Genomic DNA, 16,308 nt, shown 5'->3' with positions numbered 1-16,308 from the left:
TCCTCTGAAATAGTAAGGTTGAATGTATTTTCATGTAATTATTAGGCTTTAACATTTCCTTTTTTGTGATTTGCCCATTTTTAACTGCTTTCTTGCTTTCTTTTTTTTTTTTTACTAATTTGTATGAGTTCTTTGTATGTGCTAGATTCGTTCATTTAACCAGTATGTATTGATCTCTTATCATTTGCCCAAGCACTGCTGTAGGCACTAACAGCAATAAACCAGGTTTCTAATTACACAGAACTTGTGAGGTTGTTGGACCAAAGAAAATCTAAATAAATCACTAAGATTATGTAGATGTTAATAAGTGCTGTAAAAAAAATAGGGTGATGGTAGAGAGAGTACCTGAGTGGGGAGGGAGCCCTAGTTCTCCCTGCAGACTTTGTCCTCTAAGTTGGGGTTAGCCCTGTGGTGGGTTGGTCAGGGAAGGTTTCTCGGAGAAGGTGAGGTCGGAACTGAGATCTGAATGATGAAAAGGAGCCAGCCACGGAAGTGTTGGGGCAGAGAGAGAATAGCACGTGCCTGGGCTCCCAGGAGGGGCTAGTGAGCGAGAGGGACCAGGGGACCAGGAGATGAAGTCAGATCAGCACAGGCGGACAAAGCAACGCAGGTGCTGTCAGAGATGTTACTCAGGAGCAGACGTGAGGTCTGCTGGGAGGAGGTTTCTTCAGCTCCTCTTCCTTTCCTGTGTGGTCCAGGTGACCAAAAAGAGCTTTGCTCTGGGGAATTTGTGCATCAAGACTTGATCACTGGGTTTTGTGGCTGTTTTAAGGCATAGGCCTTTTCTTTAATAAAGGAAAATTTTCTGTTTCAGATTACCTAGGAACAGTACGATTTGGGGTTATCACAAATAAACATCTTGCGAAACTGGTATCCTTAGTACACTCTGGAAGTGTGTATTTACATAGACATTTCAACACATCACTTGTAAGTATTTTGAAATCACGTTTATATTAGTGTAGCGGTTCTTAACCTTGTTTAGGTCACAGACTTCTTTGAGAATCGGATAAAAGCTATGGACACTCTCCCTAGGAAAGTACACGTGATTTTATACGCAGATTGAGGGTTCCCATAATCCCACTTAAGAGCCCATGCCCCTGTTAAGAACCCATGCATGAGAGGGCTCTTGAGTTTAACATTTAGAAATTCTTTGTTTATATTCTTAGGTTTTGAGACAGCCTTGTTAGTTTTCCTTCTTAGGTGAAATTCTGTTGAATTGTAACTATGGGCCCAGGTTTTCAAGTTAAGCTTCCATTGGGCGATATTCTTGTTCATTGGTTCCATTTATCAAGAGTAGTAATGTGACATGCTTTTCTCCTTAGCTGATGTAATGGATTTTGAAGTTCTTATCAAGTCACAGTGAGAAGCTGATGGCTTTTCACCTAGAGAGCCTCAGTTTTCTGTTGTCGTCTTTGTTCCTGATTTCATTAGCTTTTGGTAGACCACCCTCAGATCGGCTATTTCTGAGCTTTTGACCTGTATCCTGCTAGTCTTGTGCTTCTGCTCTGTTTAGTGTTACTTCCTTAGTCCCATCACTGAGAGTTTACTTCTCTTAAGTATTTTTTTATCTCTAACTTTATTGACAGTGTCAGTGACTTACAGGTCTAGTGAAGGCCAGTATTCCTGTACCCAGTGACCCCAACCCTTTAAACCTATGCTCTTCTTGGCTTAGCATGCAAGTCTCTTGCCTTGTACGTGCTGTTAGGCCCTCTCCAGGGGGCACCTCCTTGATTGCCAGTCACCCTGGCTTCTGCATATTTCTAATAGCCCAGATGTTGTGCTTTACTTCTTGGAGTTTATATTCCAAAAATGAAATGTATTTTCGTGTTTTCTAAGTGGAAATGTTTATTATGGTGTTTGAGTATGATTTTTCAAACTCCCACCATCCCACTTTGAGAATCACCGCTGATTGTCTCTCCGCTGCCCCCCTCTCTCCTTGTGCCTCTAAGCTTCTCTTGACTTCATCTGCTTTTGCTATCATTTTCCTTCATTCTTCTTTTATAGCATGCTATACAATCAACATATGCCATATTTATAATAAAGAGTGCTGAGGAATAAAATAGATGGAGAAAAGGTAGGGCCGTGAGTGACACTGAAAAATATATTGGGTTTACTGCGTCAGTTCCACAGTTTCTAAGGTCGCTCGGTTGGTTCAGCAGCAGAACTCCTTTTATCAAATGAAATATTATTTTAAAAATATTATTAAAAAAATAAAAGCAGTGGACATCTTTGTTATAAGGCCATTTTAAACCTCTGTTTTAGAGGAGTATAAAATATCTTATTTTGTGGAACCCTTTGAACACTTTTTTGGGAGTTTTGTTTGAAGCCCAGTGATTTATATTATTGGAATTTCAAAAATAATTTTATGTTGACACACTTTGGTTGTTATAGAAAAACAAAGCAAAAACTCCAAGTGTCTCTTCTCTTCATTCTGTACACATAAAACATGATTCGTGGCCTTCTATAAGTTCTAGGTCATTCATGGATCAAAAAAAGTTTCAGCTCTGTGTCAGGTGTTGTTCTAGTCACTGGGGCTACAGGTGAGCAAAACAGATAAAAATTTTGCCCTAATGGAAGGTTCCCTCCTGCCCTTACGAGCCAACTTTTGAGGGACCAAGGTAAAAATCTAAGTGATCTGTGACTCCATAGTTTCTCTTTTCTTAAATATTCATTGGTCCTTTTATAAAGACCCAGTAACATTTAATAGCTCCCCTTGGACAGGGTGGTAGAGGTCATTGTTGCCAGCAGCAAACAGGGACAATTACCTGCTGGTCGATGAATCTGCCTAAAGGGAAAAAGATGAATCACATGATATGAAAGTCACCTCTTGCAACTGCTTTTGCTTTTTCCAGCCGCTTGCGAGGAGATGCTCTGTCTGGAGAAATAGAGCCAGGTTTTAGCGTCACAAGTAGGGGCAGGTTGTGTCGTCCCTCTAAGCCTCATCTTCCTCACCTGTGAAGCGATGGGGTTGGTCAGGCCTCTTGAGGACAGTGCTTATGTGCCCTACGTTTTATCCTTTGTGTGTTTGTCCTTTACAGGTCTTTCCCAGGGAGGTCATTAACTACACAGCTGAGAACATCTATAAGTGGGCCTTAGAAAACCGAGAGATGCTCCTTCGATGGCTACGGCCACATGGTGGCAAGAGTCTCCTGCTGAATAATGAACTGAAGAAAGGACCAGCCCTTTTTTTATTTATACCTTTTAATCCCTTAGCCGAAAGTCATCCTTTAATAGATGAGGTAAGAGTCCTAATGTTAAGAGGTGTCTCATAAGGAGTAGGGAAACCTTATTCACTTGGACTGTCATTCCACACTCAGAATAATTTCCACTAGTAGCTGAGTGGCTGCCAGGAGTGGCAGCTGCGTCCTTATGGCATTCATTCCTCCTTTCTCCTATAAATGGGCAGCAACGCACATGCCTAGGATAGGGTCCCCCACAGCCTTTCTGGCCACATTTACTAACAGCTGCTCATGTCTTTCCAGAGAAGGGCCATATGTCCCTCTTCCTGCGATGACCAATGTCAGGGAATGGGACAGAGGGAATGGACAGCAACACAGGCAGGGTTTAGTATGGATTAGGAGATGCCATTGTCCTGGGGGTTTGGCGAGACTGCTGGCCCTGGCTGTCCTCAGCCCGACAGCCTGCAGCAGTAGTGCCGACACTGGGATCCCCTGTCTTTCTAAACCTGTCACGTTGTGCACATAGCCAGAATGAGCCCCTCCTCCTCCCTTCTCTGCAGCATCTGGTACACTCACTCACTCACTCTGGCTTTGAGTTTATTTTATACGTGGATCATTTGGAGCCGCTAACAGAGAGCAATAACAATCAGCAGAGAGCGCCTGGGATTGCTAAATTGGATTTACTGGGGGTTTTATTTTTTCCTTCCCTCAAGGATCCCTTAATTGGCCAAAACCAATTTCAGACTACCAGTGTACCACCAGCCAGGCTCACCAGACACCGCTCCTCCCCGGACTCTCCCTGTGAGCCTGATGGTCCGCCTGGAGGGAATGGGGAGACGGGGTTCTTACCCAGCCAGACCCCTCACTTTGTTAACCATATCCCTGCAGGGGGCATGTTGAATGCTTGCTGCAGCCTTGGCTTAGAAGAAGAAAGAAGAAATGAAGTAGCTTTATTTCTTCTTTGATTAGGGAGGACTTGAAGTAATAAGACTTAATTTCTTTAGAAAATCTTCACTACACAGATATTTTGTGAACTAAGACTATATTCCAAATTACTAGGTTTTTACTGCATCTAATACTAAGAGCCACAGAGCTCTTTGTAGGAATGGTGGGGTTTTAAAGTTTCCTTCTGGAGAATTTGATCTTGTTTGGTTTGGGTGTGTCAGGCTCCCGGGTGGCGTGGGGTTTCGTGGCTGGAGCCCAGTTCTTCTATTCACGGGTCACAGCTGGATTTAGGAACATGGTGGAAGGACACTTGCTTTCCAGCCATTTGCTCTCAGCTGACCGTCTTCCCCCACCTCCCCTGACTTCTCCATCTACGGCCAGGCCTTCTGTTTCTTATGGTTTTGCCTTTTGCTCCTTTCCTTGAGACTCATAGTGTCCTTGAAAGGTGCATGGATTACCCTTAACTTTGGTGCATGGTTGGGGTTGTGAAACCAGGTGGCGTTCTTGCAGCATTGGAGAGTACTTAGCCAGGTAAAGTGTTCTGTGCAGTACAGTTCCCTCTTTATTTTAGTTCATTAGTTCAGCCAATGTTTACTGAGTGCTGTGCCAGGGAGCCACGGGGGAGAAAGGTGGAGAAGACTCATTCTTGGTGTCATGGTCTTGGAGGCTTATCCAATAGGGAAGTAAGAGCCTACTTATATTTCAAGGCAGAGGAAGGTCAGCCACAGGCCTAGGTCAGGAGGAGCTAGAGGAGAGCAGGCTCTGTCCCAGAAAGCTGGGAGTTGGGCAGGGGAAGGGTTAGGAGGGGCTGAGGGAGAGTGAGTATTTGAGACACACACCTCCTGGGGTGGCCAGGATCTTCATGGACTGAGAGAAACTTAAGGGAAGGGACAGCCTGAGTGAAGGCACAGCGGTGGGGAAGTTGCAGCACTTTTAGGTATTAGGGAATAGTACAGGTTGTGTGGTCCCTGTAAAGGACTGAGTGGAGAAGACCCAGAAAAAAGACGTTGGAAGAGAGGCCCTTGGGTGCTTCTTAGAGGACTTCAGCATTAATTGTAGCCATCACAGGCTCACTGACAGCGGAGATGTCAGCAGAGCTGTGTTCCTATTATTATAGCGGATCTGTGTTTCCTGGCACCAGTGTTCCAGAAAAATGAGAAGTAGTAATCCTGAACTTGAATGGTGGCGATGGGGATGGGAAGTGTGGTGCGTGACCAGGAAAATAGTGACACAGTGACCAGAATTCACTGGTGGGAGGAGAGGGAAGAATGAACAGCACACTTAACAGGCTGAGTTCTAAACTCATGTGCTCCTTGTCTATAGCAGAGTGTAAGCCTTAACTCTTATTCTCCCATGACTACTTTTAGGCCTAGCTGTGGGCAGACAGCCAAGGAAGCTCCCACCGTTGCACAGAGAGGTCATCACAGAGCGAGGGTAGTGGAGTTGGGGGCTTACCAGCCAAGGAGATTTGGACACTCACGATGGGAGTCCATGAGAGATGGCCCTGTGGTGGCCACACCGTGAGGTCCAGTCCAGGACCAGGCAGCTGCTCTTACACAAAGTGCACACAGACAGCCTCAGGCCACTGGCCTCTGGTGTCTCTAGACAGTTCTAGAGAGGTCATAGTGAGATATCTCAGTGTCTGACTCGTTTTCAGCTGTAACAGCACGGCTTTGAGGCCTTCACAGTGCCTGAGTCCAGTAGGCAAAGGCGGGGTTCTTTTGTTCAGATTCACTCCTTTCTCTGCTTAAAGAAATGGAACAAAGCATTCCTACTGCAAACAGTTAATTTGCCAAATTTTCCTTATTAATTCACATGAGATTAAATATGGCATCAAGTGATTCACGATGGGATGCAACTCAAGTTGTATTTTCGAAAGTGCCTGTTATATAAAAGGATTATAAAAGTAAAGAGTGGCTCAGTTTATAGGAGAAAAGTAAGAATTCCTCACTCTTCAAGAGCATTCCTCTATACAAAATATTTTCTTCAGTTAAAATATTCTCGACATGCTGCTTTGCGAGAAATACTAAAAATGAAAGATGAGGAAAGGTGACTTTTTAAGGAATTTTGCTTTTCTTAATGTACTCCTGCTTGGACTTTTTATAAAAGAATACAGTGAATTCTTGGATTTTGTTTTTTATTGGGGGGAGAGGGATGGGTGGGGGCAGTAATGTACTGTGTTTTTGACTATAAAGCAGTACCAAGATGGGGCCAGAGGGCAGCTGGGCTCTTTATGGGTTATATAGGCTCGACCTCATTAGGGCAGCGTGCTGTCAGAGCCTTATCCAAAAAGGGCTGAGAGGCTTTTGTGTGGGGAAAAACCAAAACACTGGTTTATCATATAAAGTGACCGTTTTTAATGCCCAGGAACTATTCGGACAATTTATTTTTCTGTACAAATGCATATGTCTTGGATTAACTCTCTCTATAAATATCATGTTATAAAATTTGGGGTTTTTTTGACATTGGGAAAGCACTCATTAAATGGATTTTACACACACACACACACACACACGCACACACGCACACACGCACCCCACACTTACACTTTAATGAAACAAAATCCTGAATGACTTAACCTTTTAACTCACTATGGCAAGATCTGATCCAAGTTAGCACATGGTTCTGTTTTAGGGAATAAATACATTTGGATTATAATGACTGGCTCTCATGAAATGGGTCAGTGATGACAGATACTCAGTTTGCAAATGGAAGAGTCTTGGAATGAGATATAAGTCTAAACGGCTAATACTGATCTGAGGCTAAAGTGGTTAATCTCAGCAGGAAGCAGGAGCACGTACGGTACCTGAGATGCCATTTGTTCACCCGGTGTTTGCTGAGTACTTGCTATGTGCCCGGCTCTGTGCGAGGCTCCGTGGAGAGCAGGAGAAATCAAATGCAGTCCTTGCCCATGAGGATCCATAGCTCATGGGGAAGAGAGGCGTCTCAGCAGACACTTACGAGATTCTCTGGGAGGAGCTTCTGGGACCCTGAAGATGCAGAACCCAACTCTTCTGGGGTGGGGGTGGGATGAGACACCCTGATGCTGGGTCTTGGGGACAGTATTAAGGTTTGTCAGTGGGAGGAGGTCTTGATCAGGCCTGTAAAGGCATAGCCTTGTGAGAGGTCCTGGCCTGATCTAAAGAGGACAGGGCAATATCAGAAAGGCACATGCAGGCTAGCTTGTTTTAGATTTTCTGTTCTAGGTAGGGAGCCATTGATTGTCATTTGGCAGAGGAATCTCATACTTAGGGTTGTACTTTTAAAAATAAGTGGTGGCAGTGAAGAGGCTCAGTTAAGGCAGAGAAGAGGAAGTGGTGGTCTAGGACAATTGACCTGAACTGAGACAGCAGCCGTGGGGTTGCAGATGCTGCTTGCAATGCTGAAGTCAGAGCTGGCTAGCTTTGAGCCCTGTGGTGGTTCAGAGCACAAATCGAGGATCAACTGATTATTCCAGTTTGATGATGCCGTTTTCCTGGAGAGGGTGGTACAGGAGGAGGAAGAGGTTATGGGGGAAGGCAAGATGGATGGGTATGGTTTGAAACAGGTTGAATTCGTAGCCTGTGAGGCATGAATTTCTTTAGAAACATATAAGCCGTGAAATATTTTGATCCACCCATAAAATCTGGTTTTGGGGAAATTTTTAGGCTGTTAGTTTAGATGAAGAGAGAAGACAGAGTATGGACAATTTTTACATATGTAAAGGAAAATGCACTCAACTGGGAGTTGAGATTTAAATTCTGTTCCCAGTTCTTTAATGACCTGGACATATGTCGTGGGGTAAGCTGCTTTCTTATCATATGGTAGACTAAAACATCTCCCCTACGGCCCTTTCGGTCTCTACACAGTTGGCTCCTATTTGTTCATAGAACGGCACGTTCCGAAATAATCCAAACCTTTTTATTAATAGCTTTTGGTGTGATGGCTTCCTATTTGAAGCAGTGCTTCCGGCCAGTGTTTCTTGTGGATCAGACTAGAATGCTTTCCAGGCCTCACAGCTCAGGGGCCTCTCCATCAGCCCCATGCCTCTCATGCACTCTTTCCTGTGTTTCAGATCACCGAAGTGGCCTTGGAGTACAACAACTGTCACAGGGACCAGGTGGTGGAGCGGCTCCTACAACACCTGCGGCGAGTGGATGCCCCGGTATTCAAGTCTCTGGCATCCAAGCGCCCAGTCCAGCTGTCGGACGCACCGCTGATAACGGTTTCACCTTGCTGCAACACCGTGGTGCTGCCCCAGTGGCACTCCATCTCCAGGACCCACAATGTCTGTGAGCTGTGTGTCAACCAGACGGCTGTAGGCATCAGGCCGAGCTCAGTCAGCATGCCACAGTGCAGCTTTCTCGAGATGGCAGCAGCTGTGGATTCTTTCTACCTCAAGGAGCAGGCCTTTTATCACGTGGCATCAGACAGCGTGGAGTGTAGCAATTTTCTGAGTTCTTATAGCCCATTCAGCTACTACACTGCATGTTGCAGGACCTTGAACAGGGGTGTGGAGGGCTTCATTGGTTCTGAAGCCCCAAGCGTTGCATTTTCTTCCCTTGAGAAGGAATGTGAGGTCAGTACTCCAGGCCCCATTCCTCACATTGAGGAGAACAGGCATCTCTTTCCTGAAGTGGACATGAGCAGCACAAACTTCACCGGTCTGAGCTGCAGAACCAACAAGACCCTGAACCTCTACCTTCTGGATTCAAATTTGTTTTGGTTATATGCAGAGAGGCTGGGCGCTCCCAGCACCACTCAGGTGAAAGAATTTGCCGCCATCGTTGATGTGAAAGAAGAGTCCCACTATATCTTGGATCCAAAACAAGCTCTCGTGAAGTTCACCTTAGGTACTGTAGGCACTTCCCTTCCCCAAACGATAAATTTGCGTGACTTCATATAGGTAACTTTTATCTAGGGATCTCATTACATGAAGGTGATGTTACCTCTTTAGCTCGTTTGAAATCTTTAGACTGCAGTTACCATTTTACAAGAAGCTAATTTTGTTTGTTAAATGAGACAGAAACTTCCTAATTCCAAATTTGGGGTAAGTTTGTAATTTAGTCTCAGGAAGTGAGAGTCCAACGTTTCAAATTGACATTACCTGTCACATTTCTAAGGGCGAGCTGCAGTCAGTGGGAACCTGGCCTCTGTGATGAGAGCCGTTCTGGTGTGAATGTTCCAAGGGGCTGATGAATGTGACGTTCTCGAACTTAAAATGGAAAGCAGTGAAACAAAAAAGCTGCCCGTTCTCCTTGTCTCACAGGTTTATTGTGTAAATGTCAAGGCCCAGTTTGTTCCGTTGCTGTTTTATCCCCCATTGGGGAATACTGCTGTGACCTTGGGTGCCTAGATTGTAACAAACAAATGTCAAATGCAGTAAATGAGTGAGGTTGCAAATGGATAAAAACCCACTTTGGAAGTTAAGGCCCCATCATATGAAGGCATCCTAGAGCTTGCCCGTGGGGCTTGGCAGCAGCCGTGAACTAACCCCCCTGCCCTGTTCCCAGGACTCTGCTGACATCCTTGATGTACGCGCGCACAAGGAAGTGGGGATTCAAAAGCCGCATTAGTTCAGCCTCGTTGGGAAAGTCAGTGTTTGCCAAATGGAGACAGGAAGAATTTGGTAGGGAAGGAAACCTTTTGTTTTCACGTTCTAGAGGGTATGACAGCTAAGTAAACTCAAAGTCCCTAAATAACAGTCCTTTTAGCGGTCTTCTTTTAAATCCCGGTGAAGCTCGTTTCTTACCTTAGACACGTTTGAAAAGGTTTATGTAAATGTTGATTTTGTTCTGTGTCAAATTATATATTATAACCACGAAGGCTCCACCTGAGTGTTTAAAGGACCCCATGACCAGTTATTTTATGAAGTGTGTGTTCTATTAATTTTACAGATTGCTCTTAATTCATGTTTTCTAAAGTTACATTTTGCTACTGAGTTTTCTTAAAATGAAATAAGCCTGTATTTTTTAAGTAAGTGTTTATTGAATGTTATTGGAATTCTGTTCAGTTATACTCAGGTGAGCTCAGTGAGCTCATGTGTGTGTTCTCTTTGAGTTTAAGGGTAATCTGAAAGAAGACTTCTTAATATTTCTTTTTCATATTCTGTATCCTAAAACATCCAGCGCAGTTGTCCTTTGTTCTGTAGTTGGTGACAATATTTGTAAAGGTGCTTTTAAAAAAACCATCTACTGGGTCATTGTTGGTTTGGAGGGTTGACTCTTAAGTCAGCTGTCTCTGAGGCAGTCTCAGAATTTAGGCTTCATTCAGATTAGGAAATAATTCTAAGTTTTATGTTTCGAGACTATAGCGGACTAAGTGTTATTCAAATGCCGATAATGAATTCTCTTCAGTATTCACATGACACTCTTCATTTCCTCTCTACAGAACATTTCATTGTTCATTAGGACCTAAAAATGGAGAGAGTTAGAAGAAAGAAAAAGAAGTGAAACTCAGATTAGTGCTGCTTCAGATGATACAAAGCAATCTGAAGGCAGGGGTGTTTGTGGGGAGGGTGAAACTTTTGGTTCAAGTTAAGTTTTTGGATTATTTATGATTTTCTGCTAAATATAATTGAGTTTATTTTTCTTGACCTTTTAAGAAACTTGAAGAACTTTAATAAAGGGGAAAAAACTCATAGCTCCTTGTCCTCAAATTAATAAGTATGAAACACCTTTCCTATTATAGTACCTTGTGCAATTATTGCATCTGTGGTTATATTTAAAGATTGAACTCTGTCTCTTAGATTGTGGCATGTTGATGACTTATGCCATCTTAGGTGTCTATTTATGGACCAATCCTATTAGGAAAAAACAGGATAGCATTCCTGTTCCCTGAGTATCAGAGCATCTAACACCGCTTGGGGTTTTGTTATCTAAATTACTGTCTGCTGAGTCAGTACCACCAAAGCTAAACCTGGCACCACCCTGGGCAGCTTTGTTCAGGGTTTTGCCTGTAGGTAAAGTGTTAAAAATGTGAGCCCATGAAATGTGAGCCTGTGAAGCCATCCCAGGTTTTAAAACATGGAGTTTAAAGTAGGCCAGCTATTTTTCTTGTACTTAGAGAAGAGTTGATCTTATTTTCTCTTTATTTTAGAGTCTTTCATTCAGAACTTCAGCATTCTCTACAGTCCCTTGAAAAGGCATCTTATCGGAAGTGACTCTGCCCAGTTCCCTTCTCGACATTTAATCACTGAAGTGACAACCGATACCTTTTGGGAAGTAGTGCTTCAAAAGCAGGTATGGAATCACGAGAGGGGCAAAAATCAAGCCATCTGCCCCTATTAAAATTATTTCCAAACCTGTTATTCTTGGGGTGAGTGGCTGGTTTTGATGTACGGAAGGTTAACCACTTATTTCAGAACACGTGTGAATTACATGTGGTTTTCTAATTGTGAAAAGCCTTTAAGAAAGCACATAATTGGGAAAATCTAATGATTAAATTTTTCACTGTAATTTGTGCATAAGCAACATTTATCAAATGCCTCCTGGGTTCTAAGCACGGTGAAGACACAAGGAGCCTGCTTCCCAGGCCCCAGTAATAGCCATCTCCCTTCCCCCAGGATGTTTTGCTGCTTTATTACGCACAGTGGTGCGGCTTCTGTCCATCCCTCAATCACGTCTTTATCCAGCTAGCTCGTCTCCTGCCAGCAGATACATTCACCGTGGCAAGGTAAGGAAGCCTCTTCTGCCGCGTGCCTGTCTTTGCTCTTCTTTATAGCTTGGCCATATAGTTTACAAGGGTCTGCCCATTTTTCATTAACCATGAGTGAGACTTGGTTGAATTTTATTGCCAGCTTAAAACCATGAGCAAAATCTCATTGAATGAAAGTTTTCCATATGAATTCTGATGATGTTGAGTGTGTTTAGCCCTGATTGCATTCGTAGGAGGGCGAGTGCAGTTCCTTGGGAACGGTGCTGACCTGGTTGCTAGGGCAGCCCCCCTGAATGGTCAGCTGCCTGGACTGCCACGGGAAAGGTTCCCATGGAGTTGTATCACACTGGGGCTTCAGCCCAGCACAAGGGGGCAAGTTCCTGATGTGCTTTCACTAGCCCTGGGACCTGGAGCAAATCTGTCCGCCAGGCCTTGTTTTTATCCTCATTCCTGAAATTAAAAGGAAAGATTGATCGATAGCCACATGTTCTAGTTTTGTGATTCCGTGGATACTATATGTGGGCTCTTTAGTAAACAAAAATTTTTTAATCATTGTTTTGTAAAACGAGGCTCAAATAAAGAGTTTTTGGATAAGGTAGTAAGCATTTTGGGGGGGGAAATATTTAGACATAAGCTACATCTTCTCCCCCCTACCAAAAAACCCTCCAGATGGATTAAATATAAAAGATCAGATCATAGAAAATAGAAGCTAGAATATTAGATTTGCTAGTTCCTTTGAGAGATGGAAGCTTTCCAAAGTGAAGCAGTTAAAAAAATAAAAGAAAAATGAACAGATTCTACTAGAAAAATGTGCAATGAAAATAAATAAGGAAAACAGACTAAAAAAAGAATGACTTATTTTTTACAGCATATATATAGTCACCTGTTATATGTGCTATAAGTGAAGTGAAGATTAGAGCCAAATTTAAGTTACTATGCTGAGAGATTTTTATATATACATATCATCTGACTTAATCCCCATAACATTCAGTGCAGCAGGCATGAGTATCACTTTTCTTTTTACTGAAGAAGAAATTGAGGCACAGAAAGGTTAGGTAATTTGCCCAATCATATAACCTATCAGTGAGGGACCAAGATTCAGAATTAGGCTTTCCTATTCCAGACCCTGAGAAATTAAAATGGTTTAAGAAACTGCTGAGTGGAAAATGTGGTCTATGCACACAGTGGAGTGCCATGCAGCCGTAAAAGGGAAGGGAATTCTGACTCAAGTTACAACATGGACGAACCTTGAGGACGTTGATACTAAGTGAAATAAGGCACAAAAAGGCAAATTATGTATGGTTCCACTTATATGAGGTGCCTAGAGTAGCCAGATTCATGGAGACAGAAAGTAGGATGGTGCTGGCCAGGGGCTGAGGGGAGAGGTCTGGAGAGCTGTTTAATGAGGACAGAGTTTCGTTTTGCAAGATGAAGCGTCTGGAGATGGATGGTCGTGATGGTTGCGCAGCAGTATGAATGTCCTTAATGCAACTGAACTGTACACTTAGAAATTGGTTAAGATCCTAGGTTTTATGTTACATATATTTTACCACAATAAAATATGTGGGGAGGAGGAAAAATGCTGAGAGGGATTCCAGTGTGAAGAAAAGGACATCAACAGGGTTTTCATGTGAGAGGAGACTGTAAATAAACAAGTGGGGAAATTAAATCTAATTGGTGTAAATTAAAACACTAACAAAGTGCCATTTATACTTATTAAATTAACAAAAGCTTTTAAGTGACAGAATCTTGTTTTGATAAAATAAAATGAAATTGGCAGAGTCAGATGTAGCTAATAGAATAAGTAAATTGACATAACCTTTTTGGAAAGCATATTAGCAACACTGTAAAAAATCACAAAAATGGTTATACATTTTTGACCTGATTTTACTTTGGGAGAATTAAGGAGCTAACCCTGGTACCATTATTTAAACCCAGCAGTAGAGGAATGATTAAGTAAATTATGGTTGGGCATTTGATGGGATTTTTTATCCATTCATTAGAGAAATGTTTGACATACAATTGATTGAGAAGAATAGAGGATGAAATATGTGATGACTGCTCTTAACAATATGTAGGCATCTACACCGAGTCTGAATGAGAGCCCCAGAAAGAAGGGCCTGATTAACCCAGTGGAGTTCCAAGTGGATGTTTACAAATGTTTTTCTTTTTAATTTTACAGTTTGATCTTGCTTTGAAGTAAAAATCGAGGGAAAAAAATATTTGATTATAGATTAAAGTGTTCAACAGCACTTTTTTAAAAAATGGAAGTAACATTTGGGGTAGGCAGGAATGCTGTTTTGTTAGTAAAGCTGTTTAAAACCATTATAATTTGACTATGCCATTTTTTTTTTAATAAAAAGTGAATTTTATCCTTTTGGACAAGTGCACTCATCTTCCCCCACCCCCACCCATACTTTCTGAAAACTTCCATCAAATTAATGAGTCAGAACATTTCCATCTTTTGTTTGTGCCGTTTGTGACTAGGGCTCTACCGGTTTCCTCCTTCTAGAATGTTCTTTTTGCTTCGTCTGAGCAGCCCCTGGGGGTGGGAGGACTTGCTGCATGCCAAGCTCAGTGCCAGCTACAGGAGGGGCCGCCACCTAGTTTAATAGTACTTAAACACAGGTAGGTCGGTTAATTTAGTACAGATATTATTTTCTGTATTATAAAATTAATTTTAAATCTGCTAAGAAAATAGAACTTTTTTGGCCTCTGTCCAGATTTACAAAATCTAAAATAGAGCATAGTATTTTCCAGTTTTCTTAAATCTTCAGAGGCTTGATGTATTTTGCACAATGATTTCCTTTCTTTTCCCAGAGCTAATTTAAGGATTAAAGTACTTTCCCAGATCCTTCCAGGTAGGCGGACTGCTGTCAGTGAGGCATTCTGGGGGGAGTTCATTTTTACCTTCAGGACATTACATTTTCATGGGTAAGTTAAGTGGAAAGGTGTGCGTCCTGGAAGTATCAGTGCTTCCTGCATGAGCTGCGCCCACCACACACGTGGTGGTGCGCTCACTGGTAAGGGACTAGGCGGCGTGGGCCGCAGAAGATGCTCCAGGTTCTTCAGTTATTTGAGAAGGTTCTTTTAGGTTGGAGATTCTCGGCTGATCTTTTACTTTTTCTGTTCTTTCTCTTTTCTAGGCTTGATGTATCTCAAAATGATCTTCCTTGGGAATTTATGGTTGACCGTCTTCCTACTGTCTTATTTTTTCCCTGCAACAGGTAACGCACAATTTTTTCAGTATTCGGGCAGATGGGATTCTTTTGCTGAAAATGAAATAGGTTTAAGATACTTTACACATGAAATGAAAATCATTAATTATTACTCAACTATTTTGAATAAAATGTATTTATTAGAAATGAAAAGTTAAAAGGGCTTTGGTGTCAAAGTGTCAGCTATGGCGGTTTTGTTGAGAAGTTCGCTCCTCCCAGTGTGTGTGTTTTATGTGAGCATGGATGTGGCCAGCAGAACTTGCGTGCTTTCTTGGCCTTCTGAGATTACAGTAGATGCCAGGATTGACGGCAGAGAACCCCACGTTCTTGTGGGCAAAACAACAGTTACGTGTTGAGCCTTACAGGTATGGGTGTCAGGCCCTGCCTGCCCAACCTTTCACGGCCGTGAGCCCTACCCATGACCACCTCATCCCTCTTGTGCAAAGAGGAAATGGGGTCAAGGAGCCTTCTCCCCAAGTGTAGACTTCTGTGAATGTCTGCCACAGGGTTGTCACCTGGATCTCTTCTTATTTGCCTGAGTATTGCTCCAAGTTCAGCAAGCAGGGGCGGGACGTTAGCAAAGAGAACAGGGACTTGGCAGTTAGTGAATGTGGATGTGGATGTTTTGGATGTTTTGGTAGAAAGGGAAATTAACGCTTGGTCTTTTAAAGCCTGATAAACCAGATGTTCTCTCCTTTTTTACAAATTCCCGTCTGTTTTTAACATGCTGTCTCCTCGGGGACCCAGTCACATGGCTTTGACAATATCTTTACCGGGAAAAGCAATTGCCAGATTATTTTAGTGAGGTCTCTAACTCACGTATGTGACTTTTACTGTTTCAATTTCCTGCACCCACTTTACCGTTTATTACAGCCACTGCTGTGCTTTTTGTGTTTCTTTAGGAGAGAGCTTCCTTCATAATATTGAATAATTTCCTTGTTTTTTCCTTTTTATCTCAAAGAATTTTTGCTGAAATACTTCCTGTGGTAGCAGGGTCTTGTCAAATCACGCACTAAAAACAGAGCGTGACTCACCCTGTTCTACGGCTGATTATGTCGTGATGAGCCTTTTTCTTTCTAAGAAGCATTTAAAGAGCCATACAGTCACAGAATTGTGGACAGTAACACTAGCAGTTCCATCTGCGTGGGACAGAGGTTGGGCATGCAGTTTAATGAAGCATAATTTTGGAATTCCAAAGACAGTTTGGAAACTTATTAAGTCATAATACTCAGCACTGGGCTTTGCATGAAGATGTTCTCAGCAGCTGGAATTGTGAATATGTGTTGAGAGAGACAGAGACACACAGAGGCTTGGTGGAGAGGGATTGTGTG

At 42.7% G+C, this 16,308-nt stretch overlaps 1 protein-coding gene across 5 annotated transcripts in view; it reads left to right on the top strand.

Annotated features, from left to right (window-relative positions):
- TXNDC11 (thioredoxin domain containing 11) overlaps nucleotides 1-16,308 on the top strand; it is a 56,577-nt gene that overhangs the window by 36,777 nt on the left and 3,492 nt on the right. For 3 of the 5 annotated variants that reach the window (XM_023529631.1, XM_011358375.2, XM_023529634.1), the window contains 6 exons: nucleotides 815-927; nucleotides 3,039-3,239; nucleotides 8,179-8,956; nucleotides 11,202-11,344; nucleotides 11,668-11,777; nucleotides 14,906-14,986. In XM_023529631.1, the coding sequence (XP_023385399.1) occupies nucleotides 815-927; nucleotides 3,039-3,239; nucleotides 8,179-8,956; nucleotides 11,202-11,344; nucleotides 11,668-11,777; nucleotides 14,906-14,986 (1,426 nt within the window). The remainder of the gene's footprint in view (nucleotides 1-814; nucleotides 928-3,038; nucleotides 3,240-8,178; nucleotides 8,957-11,201; nucleotides 11,345-11,667; nucleotides 11,778-14,905; nucleotides 14,987-16,308) is intronic. The other 2 variants (XM_023529633.1, XM_023529632.1) reach the window with 1 other exon arrangement.

Source organism: Pteropus vampyrus, unplaced genomic scaffold (assembly GCF_000151845.1).
Source record: "Pteropus vampyrus isolate Shadow unplaced genomic scaffold, Pvam_2.0 Scaffold40, whole genome shotgun sequence".
Lineage (NCBI taxonomy): Eukaryota > Metazoa > Chordata > Mammalia > Chiroptera > Pteropodidae > Pteropus > Pteropus vampyrus.
The sequence above is the reverse complement of the archived record's forward strand: the minus strand, read 5'-3'. Positions and strand labels throughout refer to the sequence as shown.